At 35.4% G+C, this 25,611-nt stretch overlaps 2 protein-coding genes across 10 annotated transcripts in view; both read left to right on the top strand.

Annotated features, from left to right (window-relative positions):
* The window catches only part of LOC129257596 (histone lysine demethylase PHF8-like), a 28,927-nt gene extending 18,561 nt beyond the window's left edge, over positions 1–10,366 (top strand). Inside the window, exons 11-21 of one of the 8 annotated variants that reach the window (XR_010292994.1) lie at positions 234–320; positions 990–1,151; positions 1,589–1,785; positions 2,418–2,581; positions 3,319–3,440; positions 4,323–4,417; positions 4,982–5,223; positions 5,801–6,009; positions 7,029–7,248; positions 7,613–8,804; positions 9,228–10,366. Coding sequence is in view for 1 of the 8 variants with exons in the window: in XM_064096663.1 (XP_063952733.1) it covers positions 234–320; positions 990–1,151; positions 1,589–1,785; positions 2,418–2,581; positions 3,319–3,440; positions 4,323–4,417; positions 4,982–5,223; positions 5,801–6,009; positions 7,029–7,248; positions 7,613–7,707 (1,593 nt within the window). In the remaining 7 variants the exon portion in view is untranslated. Of the gene's footprint in view, positions 1–233; positions 321–989; positions 1,152–1,588; positions 1,786–2,417; positions 2,582–3,318; positions 3,441–4,322; positions 4,418–4,981; positions 5,224–5,800; positions 6,010–7,028; positions 7,249–7,612 lie in introns of all 8 variants that reach the window. The other 7 variants (XR_010292993.1, XR_010292990.1, XR_010292992.1 and 4 more) reach the window with 7 other exon arrangements.
* Positions 10,367–22,437: 12,071 nt separating this feature from the next.
* LOC129255775 (host cell factor 1-like) overlaps positions 22,438–25,611 on the top strand; it is a 35,709-nt gene continuing 32,535 nt past the window's right edge. For both annotated transcript variants that reach the window (XM_064096662.1, XM_064096661.1), the window contains exons 1-3: positions 22,438–22,632; positions 24,602–24,911; positions 25,317–25,525. In XM_064096662.1, the coding sequence (XP_063952732.1) occupies positions 22,473–22,632; positions 24,602–24,911; positions 25,317–25,525 (679 nt within the window). In that variant the 5' untranslated portion in view covers positions 22,438–22,472. The remainder of the gene's footprint in view (positions 22,633–24,601; positions 24,912–25,316; positions 25,526–25,611) is intronic.

The raw sequence follows: 25,611 nt of genomic DNA, 5'->3' as shown, positions 1-25,611 counted from the left end.
TTGATACTTACCAGGTCGGGGTTATGACATGGTTTATCATGTTTCACATTTTACATTAGAAGAGGCTAGCCGCTAAGGTACACATGGTAAATTTTGAGCAGGTTTTTTCCATTACAGTGATTGATCTAGGAACAAATATCATGGTATGTGCCATTCTAATGTGAATGAAATTAAAACAATTTGTAAGATAAAAGTAATAAACAATTATATCTGTGTTGCATTATTTGTTTCAGATAAGACACCATCAGAAAGAGATTCCAGAGACAGTCAACCAGAGTCAATTGATCAAGGAGCTTGCCAAGGAACTCAAATCTTATGAGGTAATTACAATTTATAACATCAAATATATATATGCCACATGTGACATTACGGACATATTCTGACTAAATACTGCCATGTATGCACTGGGGTGCATGTAGGTTGATTAATTTAATGGAAACATTATACATACATGTAAACAAAGACCCATAATTCCTGCTTTGACGGCAAATTTATTATCGGAAGATTAGGACAATGAAAATGATACTTTGATTGATAGACATTCTGCAGAGATTGTTGGTAGAGAGAGGAGACTGTAAGACATGGGATGGGTGCTAATATGGATAGCTAGAAATCTGATGTTTAACACTATAAAAGTAAAAACAATATACATGTTAACATGATATAAACATTTAATAAGATACAGATAGATCACTCTATTCAGACCCATTGATATACAGTAATGGCTCTGTTCTTCCTAAGGTTACTAGATTACTATTAATTGGAAGTTCGTTTGAATGTGCCTCTGTAACTTGTATATATTTTCTCTTTGTTGAGTACATTGCCTCTGTAGCTTGTGCGTATTTAAGCTCATTCTCACCATTAAATACCATTTTGCTTGCTTTGCTTCATTTTTATACCATGTTATTACATATACTAGTACTTCTACAAGTTACCCATGTTTTTTCAGTTTAATTACTCTTTTTTTACCTTCCCCTGTCGCATTGTAGCCTCAAACAAAAAAAGACAAGAAGAAGTCTAAGAAGAAAGGCCAGCTTGACAGTAAGCAGATTGAAGCATTAGAGCTGCTGCATAGTGAAACAGAAGAAAACCTTCATGGTACTTCGTCACATCGGTTACCTGCTCTCATATCCAAACCATTACCAGGTTCAGTAAGTATTCATCATTATCTATATGTTTATATTTTAATTATATTTAGTTATAATGATTTTGCAATGTACAAAGTCCTGTTTGAAACTACATCTGACAATTTATAAGATAAATTTCTATCAGTCACAGCAGCTGTTTTTTTTGTGTGTATAGAGCTCAAGTGCAAGACTTCTTAGTCTGCTTGATTATGGAATGCCAAGAGTGTCATATCTGACAGACCTGAGCACTCTATATGAAAACTCCATTATCATTGTTATATTCTAACAAGACTGAATCTCTATCATATCCTGTGTTCATAATGCATACCAATGGTGACATTGATCACTAAGTTTATTTTAGTTTAATAACCATACATTTCTGTGTAGACTACCTTTTTGAGGATCAGTTCTTCTACATAATGTCTGCTGTATAATGACAATTTGATTTGACTTATTTGCAGTATCGAGCACAGGCCCAGGACAGTAAACCATCTCTCAAACTACGCATTCCAAAGGTAGAAGCTGCTGATCAAACCTCAACGACTGCAACGTCAGAGAGTGAAGATGAAAGGTATCGGAAAAAGAGAAAGAAGAATACGACAGATGCCAGGAATCCTCAGACACTGAAATTAGTCGTCTCAAATGGCAAAATTGTCAGGTATGAAAGCTTATCTTGGATTCAAATCATGAAAACCATGATTCATTCTGCCAATATTGGCAAAGATTTGTATTGATACTTAAGTATTCTAGGGACTATGTGTAGGTACTCCTTATCTACTAGTTTCCATACTTTCAAAACAAATTTCAACCATTTTTGTAGTTTCAATCCTTTCAGCTAATAAGCTACCTCCCTCCCCCCCCCAAAAAAAAAAAAACAATTCTTAAATGACTACCAAATATTTTTTGTATTATTTTTTAATTCAAATTTTTAACAGTTAGTATGTCTTATAACTATTATTTGGAAGAATTTTTAATAATTTGGTGTTTTATGTATGGATTAATGTTTAAGCTTTTATTCCTTACATCATTTATGAGATTGAGAAAATAATTACATATTCCATAATACTTATACTACTTGCAAAGTCTTAGTTATCAAGATAATATGTGCATTTTTATTTGATAACAATATAGATTTGTCAAAGTTTATCGATTTTTAAAATCAATACAATACATTATTCCAATGCTCCAAAATATAGGTTGATAACTAACTTGTCCAATTTTCTTGTTATTACAAATCACTGTAAATAATTTGTCCTTTTAAATGATGTCATTCTTCTTCCTCAACTCTAGTCGAGGTGGATCACCTGTCACTGTTCAGAACACTGGTTTCTTACCTATCTCTAAGAGTGAAGGCAGTAGTGAAGAGATCAACATTGATGATATATCAGCAGAAGACATCAAAGAGAGGCGGAAACTGATGTCATCACAAGGTTCTCTCAAACTAAGATTATCATGTAAGACACATTGATGCTGTTGAGTACTTGATTTTGTTTTCGCAAATGTCATTAGTTTTGTTTTGCCTTTCCATAAATGTGACATTGGCTTTTATTTTACTTAAAAGAATAACAATTTAATGTGTTAGTATGCTAAATAAGTCAAAAATGCATCAAAAAAATAATTTCCTGTACAAATCCGATGAAAATTCTATACCTTACCAAAATCATAGATGTATCATTTTTACCTTTACTGATTAAAAACAATTGATGTTGTGGGACTCATGATCAAAATGCTGTTGTTGATGATGTCTGTTAACAACAAAAAATATAAATGCAAAAATTCAAAATGTAAAGAAATTGAAAAACAAAGTACATAAGGCAAAACAATTTGATAAAAAATCCTATAAAGAGAGTCTAGAACAACATTTAGAAGTTTTGAAGCTTTATTCATAGATTTCCCACTAAATTATGATTTTATGCATGAATTAATTCTCACAATTAATTGAAAATTAAATTGAATAACTTTGGAAAGATGTAATATATGAAATTTTGTAGATTACATTGTGGATGACATGCATGCCAATTTGTTGTGATCAACAGCAGGAGTGGGGCCAAGTTATACATCAGATACATTGCATTGAAATGATCGATTTTATGCATTTTATTGACTATATTATTTGTCAATAGACTATAATATTTTGTAAAAATAATATGATAGCATTTGCCAATACACTATGTTACTTTGTATTTTACAGTCAATGGTAAATCAAATCACCAAGGTGGTACAAGTAGTTCACATGATACCAGTAGTCATCATAATACATCAGACACACTTGATTCAGATGATGATGTCTTGCCTTCAGATCGGAGTCCTAGGGTATGTATGCGTATTTAAAGAGAAACAATGTGTATTGGCCTGAGTTTCTTCATATATTTTCTGGTATGGGGCCATAGTGCTTAAAGACAAGTATACCTCTTGACTTGTCAGCTTGGGGGGGGGGGCTTAATGGTTATGATAGTGGTTTCGGATATAGCACATAAAAAAAAAATTAATTGCTTGTATTTTTTTTTTATTACGTATGCAAATAAGCATATGAAATTTGCCTAATTTGGGTTTTTGGTGTATGTTTTTGCCTTTAACTCAGTTAATATAGCTAATAGATTTTTATTTTTCTAACAAAAATCTACAAAAAAATTGCTGAAACATAATTAATTTCCTATGTATCTTATTGGGATTTTTAAATCCTTATGTATTTCTTTGTTTTTTGTTTTTTCGATGAACTTTGTTGGGGACCCTTTTGCGATCATAAATAACATAAAATAAATCCATCTAAACCAGCCAAAGTAAGAATAATGATACATTTATGATTTATGATTGAAAAACACAATTTACATCCACTTTGTACGTGTAATCACTGTTTTGAGCAATTTCGGGACCGACATTCTCTTACAAAGTATCACATAATTTTGGAACTGAGTACCCGAGCATTGCAATTTTGGTCTCAAAAGATGCGCAAGACTTGAAAGTAAAAAGTCAGTGAGCAGCGCGGTCAAAAAAATTTGCACGGCGGCGTAGCGGCAAAATTTGTCGAGGGGGGTCAAATTGACCCCCCCCCCAGTTTAATAAGGGTTAAGCATTTCAAGGAATAAATTCCTGCCATATTTACATGTGTTATGTGATTGTAAGTGAAGAGATGATTAAAATAATCAACAAATGTAAAGAAAATGTGTGTTCTTATATTTTCTCTTTTTACTTTAGACTCCGCAGTTAAGTAACGTAGATGTCCTGTTACAAGCCACAAAGCTTGAACCCTTACCAACAATAAGTCTTGCAGACATTGAAGCCGAGCTGAAGTAAGTCAAAATATCTGTTGGGGAAACGTTAATGAAGTGATTTTTCAGTCATTCTTTGTGCAAATAACTTTCAGGAAAAGCTTTCATTGAAAATCATCAACAAGATGCTTTATGAAATATTCCTCGGGTCCCTGTTTCATAACTCCTGTTATCAATAATCTATTATTTTCTCTTGACCGATCAGATTGAAGGATTTCAGGAGCTTTCTACAGTTATAACTTGCCGATTACCTTGTTCATATACACCATTACTGCAATGTAACATCAGTAAGCACTTTCTGCAAAACCCCTGTATCATATATGAGCTTACAAATTCTTGTGAAAGAAAATTATGAAAAGAAAACATGGAAAGTTCAGTGCTAAGCCTCATCTTCATATGCCTGTATATTCAATATTGGAAATATAAATTAAAAAATGTTTGAAAGTCTAAGTTGAAAATTCATTACAGATCTGATGTGCCATTCACTCTTTTCTGTGTGCTGCATTACTGCCTTTTTGGGGTCATATTTATTGATTTTTTTTAATGAATGAAATAATCTTTAAATATTCTGTTGTCATTGATCAGGAATCAGCCAGCATCACCCGGTACCCAAGATGCCATCCAAGGAATGCTGTCCATATCACTCCCAGGACGATCATCCACCAGCCCCACTCTTGCCCATGAAGATGATGATGACGACGATGATGATGAAGACAGCAGTGAAGAAGGATACTCAAGAGAGAGGAGAGCATCCAGACACCGACATCGGAAACGATACTCTGATGATCCTGAAGAGTTACCCAACTGCTTTCAAGATGCCAAATATGGTAAGAATATATGGGTTAATGTAGTTGTTATTGTCATTATCATATAGTAATTTAATCATAGCTAGTAGTAGGCATAGGTATACAGGTTTGCATCTTAGAAGGACAGTGATCTGGGCCCTGTCTAACAAAGAGTTATGATAGATTAAAATCTAATTCATTGCGATTGATTTGAAATTCATAGCTCTTAACAAAACAAATTCAGATCGATTGCAATTTGATTTTGATTTGAATCTTATCGCAACTCTCTGATTAGACTTTGGGTTCCCAAGGTCAAATGTCACATTATTCATTATTATCCTGAAACTTGTTTACACAATGACTGAAGAATTGTATGAGGGATCAACTTCAAACTTGATTAATGTATGCATGTGAGTAATGATGATCTGTTTCGAATTTAAGGTTAAAGATCAAAGGTCATACAGGTCATTATCTGAAAATTTTACATGTTAGGTGTTTAATTCATTATCGATCTGGTAATTGCAGAGGTATACATTTTTGACTTGCTACTCACAATCCATCTAGTTATCAAACTTGTCTGAGATTGATTTGTGCAACTGATTATCTTTACTTCTGTTAGTATATCCCTCCCTGGATGATGACGGAGATGGTCCACTCTTCAAATCGCGAAGCAAAACTCCAAGGAGAGATCAGTTGGACTTACCATGGAATCCCAAGGCCAAAGTATCCACTCCTAGTCAGAAGCTAGTCAGACCTGTCAGGGAGAATGCAAGGAGACCCAACATTGAGACAGGATTAGCTGATGCTGCTGCCAGATTAGCAAACAAGGTATGGCCATACTTGCTTTAATTAAACAACATTTTATCACCTATCTATAGGAGCCACATTTTCTTTATCCCTTAGATATGGTTTCTCATTAGGATGTTTAATTTTCCTTAAGTGAGTTTGTCCATAAAGATGAACTTTTCTTGTCTTCTTGAGTAGTCTTTTTATATAGCTGACACCTTGTGCCTTCTATATGTTTCAAAATTTATAGAAATTTGACTGGAATGCATAACATTTTATGAGATGTTTTTCCATAATGATTTTCAAGCCTTTTCAAGCCTTTGTGCTTATGACTGTCCCCTCCCATGCAATGTCTGTTTATTGTTATTTTACCATGAAATATTGTCAATATATTTTATGTTGTATGTTCAATTGTTGCATGGAAATAAAATAATAAAGCAATCAATCAATTTTCAAGCTATTGGCAATGTAGATAGCGCCAATGCATTTACCTTTATATTAGAATATTGAACTTGTACACTGTAAATTCTCCATTTATGTTCTCTTTCAAATTTATCTTTAAGTATTTCTGTTATTTTCCCCTATATTTTCTCAGTTGCATAATTATCAAGCATGTTAAGCATTTTCATTCCATCTTTGAAAACCAGATCAAACTTTTCCCACAGTAATATTATTAATTCAGGTTCCATATATTGGAACCCCCCCCCTCCCACCCCGACATGATTTTTGTCTGTATTTCCCCCATCTTTGTAACACTGTTTGTTTGTCTTGTTCAATTCTCCTATATTTTTCTGAGCTCTTTTCGTCTTTTGGCTGGCAAACTTTTATTATTTATATAACTTATTTGTAATGTGCCTATTCACAACCAGCTCTGCTCCACTTTAGGTCCCCCATTTTTAATTTAAAACTTTAGATTATTCATTTTGCATTTATATTCATTGTAATAGTTGAACTACAAGTTTTTCTAGAATTGTTTCCACCGTTTTCTATGCATATGCCGCTATTCCATTATTGATTGATATACACAACCTTACATTTTCATAAACTCATTCATCTCCTAGCCAAGACCAAAGAGGCAGTACATCAGACGGAAACCCCTCGCACCTAAGAGGGCAGCAGAGCCCCTTGAGGATATCCCATCAACAAGTAGTGCATTCCTGGCCCAGTCTCACAATGACCCATTCACATTCCATGATGCTCTGGATGTAGAGGAGCTTGACCTTACCCAGAGTGCCCCAGCTAATCTGCTCAAACCAAGCACAGCCCTCGGACCAGGAAGGCGTATGTAGTATTTGTCTCTTGTCTATTTTGTGATCTAGAGGGGGGCTCTGCATTTGTTTTTGTTCTTCCTGTTGGAAGAAATTAAAGGTTGAGTTTAATTGACCATAATCAGAAAGGGATAACTTAAGTAGTGTAACATTTGCCAATTTTTATTATGTTTGCCATAATGGTGTTTAGATGAATTTAATATTTAATTATTATTAAACCTAATTGCCATAACTTCTAATATTTTGTTTGTAAGCCCAGGAAAATATTTATTCATTCTACTAAATTCTTCCATAATATTGAAACAATATCATTATTAAATATTCAAATTTTCTAATGTCTTTAATGTATATTATTGTAATATCTTTTCAAATAACAGCTCCTAACAAGAAACCAAGGAAAGGGATGGCAACTGCAAAACAGAGGCTTAGTAAAATCCTGAAACTGAAGAAAGGAGGAAGGATAATCATGTGATTAGCTGGTTCATCATGACTTCAAGCGCACATCTAAGTGCTTTCTTACTAACTGATCAAAATCAATCTCAACCATGGAAAGCTGGCCATGCCTTGTGACACTCCCTGTTTGATGAAAACACTGAAATATTGTATCATCGTAACTTGGCTTAACTATTTTTACAGACAAGAGGAAAGATCTTAAGACCCAGACATTGCCACTAATACCCTCATCTAACTCACCAGCTCTATGGGAACAGGTTGCAGAGATGTCAGCACTAACCAACTTTTCTTCCCTATAAAGTGCTATGTATTATGCCTTGCTGAAGAGAAAAGAAATGGTATGTGACCATTGTAGGACAATATATGGACTTATCATAATATTACTGCTTGTGATAATGGATTACCCACCAATGCACTATTGGGCCTTGATACCATTCCTTGTCGACAAGAAGGTATTCATTGTCAACTGACATATATCAGTATACATCTTCTCCCATGATGAAAAATTATGTCATCACTGGCTTGCCATAAAGCTTGATTTGAATAAATCATACAAGTTCTTAATAACACAGAGCCCATGGGCTGTTAAACCTAAAGTTACACATGATTTTACAAATGATGGGGGCATTTTTTAAAGTGCTAAATTATTTCAATCATCTCAATGCCCATCAACTAAAGGTGAAATATTACAATTCCTTTTGAATGCTGGGTATTATTTTTTTTAAATGAAAAGGGTTGTAGGAAATACAGTCCCTCTTTAATTGAACACCAGGGAATTTTTTTGATGGCTCAACTAGAAAGAGTAGTGCTGGAAATGAGGGCTCATTTTGATACTGATAGGTTATTTGTGAAGTTACAAATTTAAGAATTTTTCTCCTTTTCACGCCTCATTCCCTCATATTTTTATTTGTACTTTTGTTGCTCTCCCATGGAGGTGACACCCAGGGAATGCCACTGATCTCATTTAGCACAAGCACATGTTCAAGTTCTTTGTGAAGCCCTGCGTAACTTGCAAATAAATTTAGGAAATGACCCTGGGAACAATCACACAGAAAGAATGTATGGTAATACTCCATTCAAGATTATGAAATTAAAATAAATGCATTATTCATTTGGGTGTAAAAAAGTAGCTGACATAGAATGATGAGGACACAAGTGTGCTATGTGCTTCAGAGTACAAAAACAAGGGTGCTTCCTGCAAAACTACTACTACCTATCTGATTTATGATTCAAACTGATTAATGTATCAACATTAATAGTTTTACTGTGACTTCATTATTTGATGTGTTTGGGTGTGGTTGCAAAATGTATCATTGGACAAATGAATATGCACTGCAAACAAAAACACCGATGTCGATTAACACCAGCCCGGTGTCTATATTGGTCCACACCAGAGAAGCGTTGAAACAACACCAGTTAATAATCAAACCGATATTGGTTTAACACTAATTGGTGTTGCTTAAATGCCAAATCGGTGTTAGCCTAACACCAAACCGGTGTTGTTTCAACACCTCTGGTGTGGACCGATATAGATACCAGGCTGGTGTTAAAATAACAGCGGCGTTTTTGCAGTGTGTAAATTATTTTGCATTCAAGAATACGAACATGCGATTTGAATGAGTTTACTAGAGTTTATTTATTATACCCCACACCCCCCCCAAAAAAAAAAAAAAAAAAAAAAAAAACTTGTGATTTCTAAATCATTTTTTTGTTGTATTTAAAGTTCCCTTGGCCTAATTCTGAAATCTGGCTTAACCAAATCCATGGAATGAATCTTTGTGTTAACTATGAATAGTCAAACATTTAAAAAGAATCATAAATGCTACTTTGTTGAAAAGTACCATTTGAAAATTTTCAGTTGAAATAAGATATGATAAATGTTTGTCAGAAATGATGCTCATTGATAAAGTGAAAATCAACTGAAAAATGAATAAAGTGCAGTATTAGTTATTACAAACACTCCTAATAAACTATTTTGATTGCAGCAGTTACAAATAAACCATGAATTTTGTACTAAGTTTACTTGAATTGCAACTTTTTCATAATGGCATCATTGTTTTGGCAGTGTAGTGAGGGCATTATAGGTTTTTCCCCATTATATTCATTCATTTGTTATTGTTGTAATGAACTTCATTTAAGAAACATTACTATTTCAAAAATCTGAAATTGATTTGTGAAATTCTCATTTATATTTCAGTGTTACACAGACCTCAGCTATTTATCATAGTTTTTGTTCATGATTTACTTATTTGTAGAATCTCTCATTCTCTTTACTATTATTTCTTCTTATTAGCTATGAATAGATTTTCCCTATTCTTTCATTTAGTGCATTTCACTGAATATAGATATCTCTCTGTACAGATAACCAAAACAAACAAAAACAATTGTAAATACATTGTAGATCTTGCATAGAGTTTGTACTATTTTTTGTAAATACATATGCATGTAAATTGTATAAAGATAACATGTATAAAGTGTATGATAAGAAAAATCTTGAGTGCAAGTGTAGAGAATAAGAAGAGATTTTTAGCATTGTTTGAGGTGTTGTTTATTTTATTCCTGATTTTTGTTCCCTTTATTTTCATCTCTTGTACGTGTTTTGTAATGTGATGTCATAAAGAAAATACCATGAGGAAATGATAAAACTGGAGAAACCAAATCCTTGTGTTTATGATTTACATGTAGTAGTACTGTATTTTTTTCTGTTGTCAGGATTGAACAAAGCCGATTGCCAATATTTTTTATTTTTGGATATATTTTTTTTCTTCTACATTCATAACATTGTATACAATACAATTTTCATTACGTAACAAACATAATATATCGGTAATTGATTTTGGTATGAATCATAAAGAAGAAAAAAATAAAAAAGTCATTCTAAACAAATATGATCTACTACCAACAAAGAAGATTTAACATTAACAGTTTGCAGAAGGATTGTCATTATAAGCAGATTGCTTGAAATTGAATATCAAGGCAATTATCTCAAGTTTTTAACAATAACAGTGTTGGTTATATTATCTGCTGTGGAAGGGGTGCGATTAAACTTGGGGATGGGATGGTATACAAATCAAATTTTAAACATCAATAATTAGAAGATAGCTTGTCCTTCCATTTACCTTATTATTTCTCTCGCCTATTGTTCCTCTTCATTTCCATTTTCTCCCTATTCAATTTCACTATCTATTTCATTGTCATGTTCTCATAATTTGCTTCTTTTGATTATAATTCCATGGTGTTATGTAGTTTATCTGCCTTGTTAATACCTTCCCTTCCCCTCCATTTTCTTTTCTTTTTGTCTCACCTGCATAGCAGAGCGAGACTAAGCGCCGGTAGCGGCGGCAACGGTGGCGTCTTCAACATTGAAATCTTAAACAATTAAGGTTAAGTTTTTGAAATATCATTATAACTTAGAAAATATATGAACCTAGTTCATGAAACTTGGATATAAGGGTAATGAAGTATTACTGAACATCCTGTCCGAGTTTCAGGCCACATGACCAAGGTCATTTAGGGTCAATGAACTTAGACCATGTTGGGGGAATCAATATCGAAATCTTAACCAAGCTTAAGTTTTGAAATGTCATAACTTCAAAAGTATATGGACCTAGTTCATAAAACTTAGACATAAGGGTAATAGTGAATATCCTGCCTGAGTTTCACGTCACATGATTAAGGTCAAAGGTCACTTAGGGTCAACAAACTTTGGCCATGCTGGGGTTATTTGAGGAATTGTCATAACTTTAAAAGTTTATGGATCTAGTTCATGAAACTTGGACATAAGAGCAACCGTGTATTCCTGAATATCATGCGCGAGTTTCAGGTCACATGACCAAAGGTCACTTAGGGTCAATGAATTTTGGCCATATTGGGGTATTTGAGGAATTGTCATAACTTTGAAATTTTGTGGATCTAGTTCATGAAACTTGGACATAAGAGCAATCGAGTATCCTTGAACATCTTGTGCTAGATTCAGGTCACATGATCAAGGTCAAAGGTCATTTAGGGTCAGCAAACTTTGATAATGTTGGGGGTATTTGTGGAATTGTCATAACTTTAAAAGTCTATGGATTTAGTTCATGAGACTTGGACATAAGAGCAGCAATGTATCCCTGAATACCCTGTGTGTTTCAGGAACATGGCCAAGATCAAAGGTCAATGAACTCTGGCCGTGTTTGGAGTATGTGTTGAATTGGCATCATAACTTAGAAAGTTTATGGTACTTGCTCATGAAACATCGACATAAAGGTAATCAAGTATGAATGATTGTTTGCACATGTCTTAGGTCACATGATCATGATCAAAGGTCATTTTGGGTCAATGGACATAATATTATTATCATATTAGTTTTTCTTCTGTTAATAATTATTCATTAGCTGTTTTTCAAAGGAAGCACTGCTGCCCACTGCTGCTATATCGAATTGCGTAATGCAGGCGAGAATGCCAGAGGCGTTCCACTTATTTATTCTTTGCGTGCACTTCGCCTTCCACCCCTTCTTCTTTTTCCACCTTCTTCATCACGACTTCTACATGCTGTCCCCCTCCTGATAGTTTTACCACAACTCCTACAAGTGCTGCTTGTACGGTTTATTTTCAATTGGTCTAATGCCAATTCGTCCAATTACCAACTTGTCTTCTATCATTTGGTCTACCATCAGTTTGCCCACTATTCACAGAGTCTGTCAAATTGCTATTGTGTCCAACTGCACTCACCATTTCGTCTAATAACCAGTTGGTCCAATAGCCATTCGTCCATATACCATTTGGTCTGGACTAAGTGTTAATTGAGCGAAATGAATGAAAAGAAAATGGGTATCAGGTGAACTGGTTATGAGACTAAATGGTCATAGACCAACTGGTTATTAGACAAAGTGATTATTAGACCAAATGGTTGTTAGACAAAGTGTTGATAGATGGAATGGCAGAGTAAAAGATGGTAGACAATTTGATGAGGGGACGAGTTGGCAATTGTACTGCCACCACCAACACTATACTATACTACTACTACTAATAATAATAATTTTTTTTTTTTACTTTTACTACTTGTACTACTTCTAATACTAGTAATACTACTACTAAACATAAACACTACGACTTTGCGCTCACATTCAGGGTTGGCACCTCAAGGGGTAGGGGGTGACTGCCCCCTTTTATTTCTAAAGTAGTGACAAAAGGGGGTCTTTTTTAAGAGAGTGAGAAAGGAAAATGATGAAAAGGAGACGTCTGGGCCACTTAACTCTATGATATATCTATAATTCCATTAAGAACACATATGAATCCCCTTTAAATCGCCCCCCCCCCCCCATCAAAATATCCTGGCACCACCCCTGCTGACGTTTTTCCTTTAATGATAAATACGTATCCTATTCATGAATTCCTACAATGGAATCCATTTTTTAGGGGCAGCAGACCTATATCCAAACTTGCAATTCGTGCTTTGATCTGGGGCTTTGATGTCACTTTATATTGGTCTACATGTATATTATCATTTTCCTGAATGTCTACACTACAGTGCGTCCCAAAAAACTATACACTTTTCAAATGGCTGCCGAATAAAAAATATTTCACTTTTGGGGAAAACACTCACATACATGGAAGCCAATAAAGTCAACTTTCAAATGACACCAAAAAGTTGGAAAACTATTCATGCTTGAGAGAGAAATGCCCACTGAAACAAAGGGTATGAACATTAGGCGGGGCCGGAATTAGCCTTCCAATTTCTGTCAGTTTTTGAGAGGCAAAATCGTTTGAAAATTGCTAAGTTAAGGATGTTGTGATAAATTAATGATCAACCGTGACTAGTTTTGGTTGTTTAAGCAAATTTCATAAATTATTAAATTGAACTTTAATGCATGAGTGAACACAAATTACACTTTTTTTTGCAATATTTCTACTTTATCATGTGGCTCTCAGCAATGTGTTCATGGGAGTCAGGAGAATAGGGGGTGGAATAGGACTTAATATAAGTGGAAGAAGTAGGTTGATGGAACCATGAAGGGTCAACAGATCATTTACCCCTCCCTCCCTCCCTCTCTCTCGCCCTCCCCTCCTGTTGAGAGACTGATTGCTATTATCATGCACGCGTGAAGTCCAGAGTAGAATGTTGATTTAATAATAAATTCTGACAATTTGGGGCATCATTTTTTCCTATCAATCATTTAATCAACAATTTATCAATAAATCAACTCATTCAATGTACAATGTGATCAATCAAACATTCAGTTTTTCCAATAAATTATTTCATTAATAATTGTAATCAGTCAATTTCTTGGTAATCATTCAATGAAGAAAAAAAACTGACCATCAGCCACCGGTCACTTGGCAGTTAAGTTTTGAATAGGCTAAAATCCAGGAAGTGAGACAGAGAGAGAGAGAGGGGGGGGGGGGACCGGGGAAATGGAGGTGGATGTGGGGTACATATGACTTTTAATTTGTAAAAGAAGAGGAATGCCCTTTTAACCAAGTCTTACCATATCTCGTCCTCTTGCTTATAACGGGTACCATCACAGTACTCTGACTCTCACGAACACACTGCTGAGGTTCCCAAGATGAATATGCTACACTAAAATTATAATTACTGTTCAATCATGCATTAAATTTCAATTTAGTAACTCATGAAATTTGCCCAAGAAACCAAAACTTCTCTCACTCATTAATTTAGCATAACACCCTTAGCTTTGCAAGTTCCAAAGGACTAACCTCTCAAAATTCAGTTAAGGCTAATTCCTGCCCAGCCTAGCTGAGCTTAGTCTCTCAGGAGGAGAGAAGTGGAGGGAGGGGGTAGAGATGGCGGGAGGGGTTGCTAAATGTTCTGCTGACCCTTATCCCATCAACGTACTTCACCTACTTAAGTCGACCCCTATCTTACCCCCTATTCTCCTGACTTTCATGAACACATTGCTGAGATCGCAGTAGGTCCATGCTGAGATCTACATGATAAAGTAAAAATGCTGCACTAAAAATTGCAATTCATGATCACTCATGGATTACATTTCAAACTAATAACTCATGAAATTTTCTTAAACAACAAACTGATCACAATTGATCACTAATTCATCACAAAACCCTCAACTTTGCAAGTTCCAAACAAAACAAAAACATGAAAGAAATTGGAAGGCTAATTCCGGCCCAGCCTAATTTTCATACCCTTGTTTCAGTGCATGGGCAGTGCTCGCTCAAGCATGAATAGTTTTCAAACTTTTTGTTGTCATGTGAAAGTTGGCGTTATTGGCTTTCCATACACTCTTAAAAACGTTGGGCAACATACGGTCCACACAACAATTGGTTAAAACTTTATCAAATTCTGAGTAGCTTTAAACCAATAATGTGTGCTTTGGGTGAAAACTACACAGTATTGGTTGAAAACTACCCAGAGTTGGATAATGTTTTAACCAATTGTTGTGTGGACCGTATGTTGCCCAACGTTTTTAAGAGTGTATATATAAGTCCCTCCCCCAAAGTGATATATCTTTTATTTGACAGCCACTTCAAAAGTGTATAGTTTTTTTGGGACACACTGTATATGTCCCCTTTTCATGTCAGTTTATCAAAAAATCTAAGCTCGCACTTTGCGCTCCATAAGATAAGTATCCAATTCATGAATTCTACAAAATGTAGTCCTTTTCATTTTCAGGTCTGTATAACAGTGTATATAAAAGAAAGTGCAGCTCACGCTTCACACTCACAATATCAGTGCTTCATAAGAAACCTATCTCATCTTGCTTGTAAATGGATAAAGCTAAAATGTACTAAAATTTATTCTTGAAGACTACCCCCACCCCCGGATTTTGGCCCTTTGAGCAGCCGATCAGGCAAAATGTGGATGAAAATGAAAATCCGCACCCCTCCCCGTGCTAAGATTCCACCCCTTTTTTTTTTTTTTTTTTTTTTTTTTTTTTTTTGGGGGGGGGGGCTTGGTTGTGGAACTTGTTTGGGGGCAAGTTCCGCTATAGCCCCCATATAAGCCAGTATGTGTGCAAGTTCAAGTACACACACCCTCCCACCTAATTTTTTAATTAAAGCATATTGCGCGGGAGTGTGGCGAGCAAGAAAAAAACAATTTTGTAATGAATTCCTTTCATCGGAAAACTGTTTTAAAAAGTTATGATAACAATGATAGTATAGGATTCCCGTCAAACTTCGAAAATGTTCTATAGGAACAAATTATAATTTCATACAATTTCACGTGAAACTGGTTGTCGATGTGGATCACCATTCCCTCCCCATAGGCAGATCCAGGTGGGGGCCCGAGGGGCCCGGGCCACCCCCCCCCCCCCCCTATTGGTGGAGCAAAGAAAGAAAAAAAGGGAAAGAAAGAAAAGAGGAAGGAAAAGAAAAGAGAAAAAGAAGAGGAGGAAGACGAGTGAATAAAATAAGATGAGAGGAAGACTTGGAAAAAAAATATTTCATGTCACTATATAAAATTTTCTTGTTCAACATGGAGCTTAAATATCAAGTTTGCTAGTCAATCTACAAAACATATTTCTCCTCGGAAATTGAACTTTCATTAATTTGTGTGATTTACAAATTGATTTTTTTTAAGTGCTCTGTAAAAATGTCAGTTTTATGGTCTGAATATTAACATTTTCCGCTCGCGCTGCGCGATCGCGAATTTTTATTTATCAGGTACCTATATTATTTTCATGTATTCTATAAACGGTTTTCAAAATATCACTTTTCAGGTCTGATTGTCAAAACGTATAAGCTAGCGCTGCCATGCTTGCATTTTGATTGGCGGGTTATGTATGTCTCAATATTGATTACATAACAAACTACTTAAAATCCCCTTTTCATGACAGTTTATCAAAAATTTCGGCTCGCGATTTGCGCTCGCATTAATGGTTAAAAATATATCAACTGATTGCTGATACATCCTATTCATAACAAAAAAAGTGCTTAAAATGTACAGTGTTCAGGCCATAATATTATCAGATTCCGCACCCTCATTATGCATTAATAAATAAGATATCAATTTAATAATTAAATTGTCCCATTTGATTAATCTCGCGCTTAGCAAGATGAATAGGAAGATATATAGCCTTCATATTCATATGATAACATGTCCTAAGGATGTCACGGTCCTATGTCTCAAACTCAAAGTAGTGATGAAAAAATATTAGCTCTTCATCAAGTGCGATTTATATCCAATTTACAATTTTCCTACAAAGTGCTTGAAATATAAAACTGAAATTGACCTCATTTTTCAGATCGGAATATCAAATATTTTAAGCTCGCGCTCGCTTTTATTTTCATGATAAAAGATGTATTTAGAATGCCTAGATTCTAGGTCTAAATCTGAAACACGCGCGCGCATGTTCATTCAGTTATCCAGTTTCAGATCAAAAAAAATTTTCTGCTCGCCCTTTGTGCTCGAATTAATATGTAGGAAGATCCCCCTTTCTCATCCTTTTTATAATTTACAAAACATGAATAGAGTGTCCCGTTCTAAGGTCTAAAACTAGAATTTTTCCGCTCGCGCTTCGCGCTCGCATCAATTGTTAAGTTATATAGCGATCCTGTTTATGATTACAAAAATTGATTAAAGATTTCCATTCTTTATGTAGAAATGTCAAAATTTTTCAGCTCGCGCTCGCATTATTTGATTGTTGAAATATGTAACGTCTTCATGACTAAGTGCAAGCATGTCTTTAAAAGGCACTTTTCGATCAGTTCAAAACGTCTACTAACATTTTCTGCTCGCGCTTTGCGCTCGCATTATTAATGTAGGAAGATCCCCTCTTACTCATCCTTTTCATGATTTACAAAATATGAATAGGGTGTCCCGTTCTAGGTCTAAAACAAAATTTTTTCCGCTCGCGCTTCGCGCTCGCATCAATTATATAGTTATATAGCTATCCTGTTCATGATTATAAAAATTGATTAAAATTATCCATTCTTTATGTAGAAATGTCGAATTTTTTAGCTCGCGCTTCGCGCTCGCATTATTTGATTGTTGAAATATGCAACGTCTTCATGGCTAACTGCAAGAAGTCTTTAACAGGTATACTAGGCCTACCTTTCCGATCAGTTCAAAACGTGTATCAAAAATTTCTGCTCGCGCTTCGCGTTCGTAGTTATTATTGCAGGCACATCTTTTTTTTTAAGAATGTTCAAATTTTAGGAAAGAATACATGCAATTTCAAAAAAGATTTGCTCGCGCTTCGCGCTCGCATTATAAAATGAGGATTATGATATTATATATTTATGTTGATTTATAGAATAAAGCTAAGAAGTGACTTATAGGACTACCCCCTTCAAAGGAAAAAAAAAATCACCTTCGAGCGGCCGATCGGGGAAAGTATGGCTGAAAAAAAATCTGGGCCCCCCTATTGGCGAAGGCTGGATCCGCCCCTGCCTCCCCCCCCCCAAAAAAAAAAAAATAATAATTGCATTTCTTAGTATGCGATTAATTTTCATGTTAAAGTAGAGAAAGAAACTTCAGTTAAAAAAAATGACGAGATTTAAAAAAGAGAAAGAGAGAGAGAACATATTTAGTTTCAGTTTTTAAATTCATGCGTCCGTCTCATGAACGGGAGATAGTGAGTAGGTAATTCGATCCCCCGCCGAGTCATATACAAAGACTTATAAAAATGGGATCTTTTGCCTTCAAAATACGTTCGGAAATTGTTGAGCCACTGGGTGCACAATTTTTGTCATGCGATGTCGATCAACAGGGGCGGCGGAGTGAAGTTGAAAGTGGGGGGGGGGGGCACAGGGAAAAAAGGGCACATTTGCTTTCGAAAAGAAAAAAAAAGAAAAAAAAAAGACTTATCTACCGCCACTCACATGAAACCTAAGGCATGTAAGGATTATTCTTACAACTTTTTTTCCTTATACATATACAAATTAGAATATTAATGTTTTCTCTTACCAATTATGATGCTGTTAATTTCTAATTCAGTATGGGAATTTGCCAAATTATTGCAAACACAGGCTCCTCAATATCAGAAGTTTCAATGACTTTAAATTCAAGCCATTTAATTTAAGCATTGTGACTAGTAGTGTATTAAGTAGCATATTTTATTGTATTTGTTGTATTTTTGTAAAATATTGTTGTGCGATATGATATGAATTTGTTGATGTAAAACTTGTATCTTTTGATATTTTTATGCACAATAAAGTACCTCAATTGAGGATAAATAAAAAAAAAACTTAATTTAAGCATAAAAACTCAGGACCAGGGGCGGCGGAGCGAAGTTAAAAGTGGAGGGGGGGCACAGGGAATAAAGGGCACTATTTTTCACATGGCCGTATGCAGAAATTTTTCACTGGAGGCAGATCGCATAAAGTTTTTTTTTTTAACTTCAAAGCGAGTGAGCAAAGCAATCGAGCTAATCATTGAAGCGCTTTTGCATTTTTGTTTGTTAAATGAAATTAATGGATACATACATTTGATGAAAATGTGCAGTAAAAATGTGAGTTTTCAAAATTTCGGGGGGGGGGGCAACTTCCCCCTGCCCCCCAGCTGCGTATATGGCCATGATCTTAAAACAGAGGGGGGTGACTTATATACCCCACTCACATGACTCATGAATCTTAAGGCACGTAGGATTATTTTTATCATTCATTATGCACTTGCGAAAGAAGCAGAACGGGGCTAAATAAAGAAACCAGGCGCTGTTCGGGCACGAAAAGGGTGGTTTTCAGGACAACTTGTCTGATATAAACAACAGGCACCTATATGAGAAGGCAAAGGGGCATACATTAAGACATAACAGGTCCTTAATTCTCAGATGAAAGGCCGGGGGCACAGAACACGTTCGTGGGGGGGGGGGCATTTTTCCTGGGTTAAAAAGAAACTGCACCTATAAGAAGGCAGAGGGGCACTTGCTACGGCAAAAAACGGATCATTCTCAGGTGAAAGGGGCACAGAACACGTTTGTGATGGGCACTTTTCTTGAGTAAATGAGGAACTGATACGAGAAAGGCATGGCAAAGCTTGGTGAACGGGGCACAGGACATGTTCGTGAGGGCACCTTTCTTGGATAAAAAGGGGCACTCATACGAGAAAGGGCATCTATAAGAAGGTAAAGGGGCACATGTTCAGACATAAAATGGGTCCTTCTCATGTGAAAGGGACACGTACACGTTCGTGAGGGGCAGTGGCGTACCTAGGATTTTCCACAGGGGGGGGGGGCAAAATCGGCGGCCAAAAAAATTGACAAGCAAAAAAAAAAAAAAAAAAAAAAAAGGTCTTCAATCAAAAATAAAGGTTATTGTTCCAGAAAAAAAATTGACATGCAAAAAAAAAAAAAAAAAAAGGTCTTCAAGCTCGTCAGGGGGGCAATAAAGGTCTTCAAGCTCGTCAGGGGGGGCATAAAAGGTCTTTCAAGCTCGTCAGGGGGGGCTGTGATATGTATTTTGTATGGGTTGTGGCTCGTCAGGGGGGCAGAGTGCCCCCCCCCTGCCCCCCCCCCCGTAGGTACGCTAGTGGTGAGGGGGACTTTATGGTAAAATTTGGCACTGATACGAGATACGGCACTTGCTAACACATAAAACGGCTCCTTCCCAGGTGAAATGGTCACGTACGGAATACGTCGAAAGGGGCATTTGGGGGGGAAATGGCACTCCAGTATATACGAGAAAGGGCATTTGGTAACACCTTAACGGCTTCTCTTCCGACGAAAGGGCCCGTGAAAGAGGCGCAGTACACGTTCGTGAGGGGGCATTTTTCTTGCGTAAAAAAGGGCACTTTGAGCTTCAAAAAGTTGGGGGCACTGTGCCCCCGCCCCCAGCATCGCCGTCCCTGCTCAGGACAAAACATAAGAGACAATACTTAGAAACATAGAAAAGTAGTATATTGAAAAACCTAATAATACAAAGTTTGGATATTTTACATAGGCCTACTCAACCCTAATCTCTCATAAAAAGGAAAGCTATGAAAATAATGACTCATTTATGGTGAGTCTCCTCTACTTGACGCATTAAATCCTGGGTCTGTTGCATAAAAGGGTCTTTGGTAAAACCGCTCAACGTAAGAACGTTTTGCTTGTTCATTTCACTTTCTGAATACTAATTATGGAAACTAGTAAAAGTGAAATTTCTTAGGCGTTTCTGCATTATTTTGTTCTATCCTTGATGGAGAACATATTTCTGCTTGTTTTTTTGGTGTATATTGTATGGGATTCCGTGTATTCAAAGTAAATTGCCAGGAAATAAACGTCCATTGAATCACGACCAACTCCGACCCTGAGGAGATCGAAGGGGGTGAAACATTAAGAACATCGATTATCAGCTCACCTGCAACCTAAATACAGTACCTAAAGCAATATATAATTACTTGAATCAATTCGTATTTTCCATTTTTGACATCCCTTTCCCGTTAAAATAGATTTATAATGCTAAAGGGGAAAATAGTTATAGCCATTTCATTTGTGATTAAACATCATTAGAAATTAGAAACAATTATCGACACATTGCATAATCGGTGAAAAAGTAAAAAAAAATAGAAGAAGATTAGTTCCCCTAATTCGTGAAATTAAATAGGTCTACGTAGCTTATTCATTCACTCGGCGACATAGGCGTTTTAATTAGACTAAAAGTTTTTCGACGAATTTGAAAGCTGCTATATACGAGGATAACTAAATTGAAGTATTCAAATTCAATTTTTAGTAGTTCGCATGCTTATAAGATATCAAATTGAACAGCAAAATTTGCTTTTTAATTGTTTTAATTGATTTCGCGTGGAACTGAACCGAAAATACTAATAATTTGATGATAAATCTACGAAGATGACCGGGAAAATCTCTCGAAACTGCATGAAATCGAAAATTACACGGTGGATCAACCAATGTATTAACTATGAAGACTACTGATTATCCATAATTATTTATCGCATTTTTAAAACATGAAATATATGTATAATTATATTTTTCTCTTTCTAATAAAGATGCTGCATGCACCGGCCTGTTTCACAATCGTATTTGATTGCATGGAGAAGGCTTTCTTCAGCTCGATCAGTTCACTGACATCGTCTGGATCATACCCATTCTCGAATCGTGCCATACGTCGGGAAAATGGATGCCAAGCTCAAATTCTGAAAACTAGCCACGCCCATCTGCAAAACTGTATTGGACTGGTGTTTGACAAACTTTTCCTTTTCCTGCATTGTACCCTAGTTTGGTAGTTAAAACTCATGTTTCTACAAACTGTTTCAATGCCTAGTATATATCTCGAAATTAGGGGTTAATTGACTTTACTTTATTCGAGGATGAATTCCTTATTTTCATTTCTGTTCTGTATCTCGCACATCTACTTTTTTCTGCACCGCACCTCCCTTATTTGACCAATCACCGAAGTAAAAACACTGGGAGACATATGAATATTCATCAGGTAAAGAGAAAATCGGTTGGATACATCCGCAATATAAATAAAGTTCTATAATTCCCACTAATTTCACCACTTAACTTTTAAAAATTACCAAAGAAAATATTATTTTTTAATTTTTTGATAATAAACGAATATTTTGTATTGATGAATTTTATTTTAATATTCTTATATGTTGATAAAATTAATTGCAAGGATATGATTTATTTTTCAGTGATAAATTGTTAACCGTACGTACAATCTATCAAAAATTTAAAATGTTTATTTACTATCTTAAACGATTAAATATATTAAAAGAAAATATTAATATCATATTTCGACTTTAAAATATTGATATATATATATTATCTTAAATATTATATATATTTATTCTAACTAAATTTCAATGAATGTTTTACATCCGGGATATGTTGATATTTTTCAGCTGCTTGGAATATTGCATTGTGGGAAAGAGACAAAATGGCGGCTCCCATACTAAAATGGAAGCGTGTGACAAATACGACTGGTCCAAGCCCCCGACCTCGCCATGGACATCGAGCCGTCGCAATCAAAGACCTTATGGTAGTCTTCGGCGGTGGGAATGAGGGGATCGTGGATGAACTCCACGTTTACAATACAGGTGATGTTGAATTTTCGGTCGAGTTCGGGCCCATTCAAAATGGCGCCCCATTGTTGTCATTCCAAACTATCCTCTTTATTTCACTTTCAGGAACATGATTTCTTGTTTTAGCAATATCTTTCCGCAGCTAGATTTCATATTTATGTAAAACTGCAAGAAGATACTTACCTGATACATTATTCCATGTAATATTTTGTTTTTCGTAGAACGGTGGTAAAATTCAAGATGGCGGCCTACATTGTTTATCATTGAAAATGGCAGCCACTGCGCTGGCGCCACTAAATTTTCATAAAATTAAAATTTAAGAGATGTGATTGCAAATCTATTTGTAACTAATCCTAATGTCTTTCTGTGTCCATGGTGTGTTATGTTAGGCCTATATTCTACTCTCTCTGCTTATCATTGCCTGGAAATCCTAGATTTTGGCTGGATAGGCTATTTAATTTAGGATGGGGGGTCGGGTGTCCGGACACTTTATATTTTTGAAGCCTTCTTTTTTGTCTTTGGATTACACTAAAAATATGAATTCAATAGTTGTAATCATCTTCCATTTTGTTCTCTATAATATTTCCTTACATTTTGCACTAAAAATTGATGAAACTTCGCTTGTAATTTTTTCCAAATGACTTTCTAAAATTGATCGTCCGGACACACAACCTGTCCGGACACACAACAACTGGGTATAATACTAGTTCAAGAGACAAGTCAAGAGTAAGACTTTGTCTGAACTCTGATTCTCTGAATTTGAAATTGATTATGATTGAAATTTGAATTCAAGTTTTCTCATACTTAGCAATGAAAGTAGATCAACTTTTATCTGTTTCTTGCATTTTGAAGGTTGGGAACATCTTGATCATGTCTGATTGAAATATTTTTTAATAGGCCTAGCCTGATAAAAATATGATGTATTTACTGTCGTGACGGTAGAAAAAAAGAATATCTAACTAACTAATAGTAATAGTAACTAATACAATATAGACTTGTCTAACGTTAGATTTAACATAAAAGTTTTGAACAGATTAGGCTTTGCCATCATTGATATTGGCATCAAATATTTCCCAAGTAACCAATGATTTAGATTAGTCATTTAGTGCTAGAGCTGGTCCCCTTTTTTATATAATGGAAGATGCAACCATTGACATTCCCAATATTCTTGTTTTGCTAAGTCAAGATGAAAAATGAAAAAAAAGCATCAGGTATGATAAGTCAGGAAGAAAAAAAAAAATCTTTTTTGCTCTCAGATAAAGTCATTTTATATTCGGCCCATCACTCAGCTATGTAAACTTGTTAATGTGCTGAACAATTTTAAATATCTTTTATGATTATGAATTTGCGGAAGTATCCTTTAACTGTGGGAAAAGAAAATAAATCAGGAAATTGTTTGATAAAGACATTTGTCTCAAATCTTTACGTGTATAATAAAATGTCTCATTTGTTTTTCTTTTCTGCTATATTTTTTTTTTTGGGGGGGAGTGCACTGAATGTAAAAAAAGGGGGGAAAAAAGAAAAGTTAAATAATACAAAGAAAGTAACAGGCAGAATAATGCCCTTTGAATATAATTCCCAGGCCTTAGAAGCACCTCAAATCTTTTTTTACAGATTTTTCTTGGGGAGGTCCCTTTTTCTGGTATATATATTCTCAAATAAATTGAACATTTTTGCTGCATTTTACCTAAAGATTCCTGCATGTTTTCATCTTGCAGATTCACATAATAAAGGGAACATCCTTAAAATGTCATTCTTGACAATGGACACAAAATCTAAATTACAGCAATTTTATTTCTTACATGTATTTTCATTTATATTTTTGGGGGGAGAAGGATATTAAAGCAAACTCTAGGATATCATAGGCCCAATCTTTTTGTCAGCCTTTGATTATTATTTTACAAGTTTAATTTGATTACATTGACCTATTTAAATGATATATGTTATTAATATTGTGATACAATGTTTTGTTTTTTATATGCAGCTACTAATCAGTGGTTTGTACCAGCAGTAAGAGGGGATATCCCTCCAGGCTGTGCAGCTTATGGCTTTGTCAGTGATGGCACCCGTCTCTTCATATTTGGGGGAATGGTGGAGTATGGAAAGTATTCAAATGAGCTTTATGAACTCCAAGCCAGTAGATGGGAATGGAAGCGACTCAAGCCCAAGACTGCCAAGAGTGCACCCCCTCCATGTCCTAGACTTGGTCACACATTCACCATGCTTGGCAGCAAAGCATACCTCTTTGGAGGACTTGCCAATGATAGTGATGATCCAAAGAATAATATACCTAGGTTAGTGCTCAACAACATATTTTTATTCTCTGGGAAATGAAGAGGTTTTTTTTTTTCTGGCACACAGTTTTTAGTTCAAACTATCTGAACATTGTAATGTACCAGTTGCCTTAGAATTTCCAATAGGACAATTCCATAAAATATGTACGTCCGACCCCCTATATGTGGGACCTTTATGAAATTTCTGTCTCTGATTTCTGGTTCTTGTGACAGTCTGTAATGCTCTGAAATGACCATGACTTGGTCAGTTTACGAAGTGAAGTAAAACTTAAGAAGAGTGGGGGTTGGATGTACAAAAAGATTGATTATTTTACGGAATTGCCCAATAGCAAAGTATTAACATAAGTTATCCAGCTTTATTATTCATTGTTCTTTTGTTTTGACCGTCATTTCTTTCATCTACAGGTATCTTAATGATCTCTACTCACTTGAGCTGAGATCAGGCTACTCTAATATGATATGGGATATACCCCTTACCACAGGACCTTCCCCTCCACCTAGAGAATCACATACCTGTGTAGGCTATGCTCCAAAAGATGGCACTTTTAATCGACTCATTGTGTATGGTGGTATGAGCGGTTGTCGGCTCGGGGACCTTTGGCAACTCAACATGGGTAAGTAAAGGGACTGTCGAAATATATTATGCAATAATATTACATAATAATTGGCTTTTTGCAGGATACCAAAAAGCTTTAAATCT

The sequence above is a fragment of the Lytechinus pictus genome, chromosome 3 (assembly GCF_037042905.1).
Source record: "Lytechinus pictus isolate F3 Inbred chromosome 3, Lp3.0, whole genome shotgun sequence".
Lineage (NCBI taxonomy): Eukaryota > Metazoa > Echinodermata > Echinoidea > Temnopleuroida > Toxopneustidae > Lytechinus > Lytechinus pictus.
The sequence above is the reverse complement of the archived record's forward strand: the minus strand, read 5'-3'. Positions and strand labels throughout refer to the sequence as shown.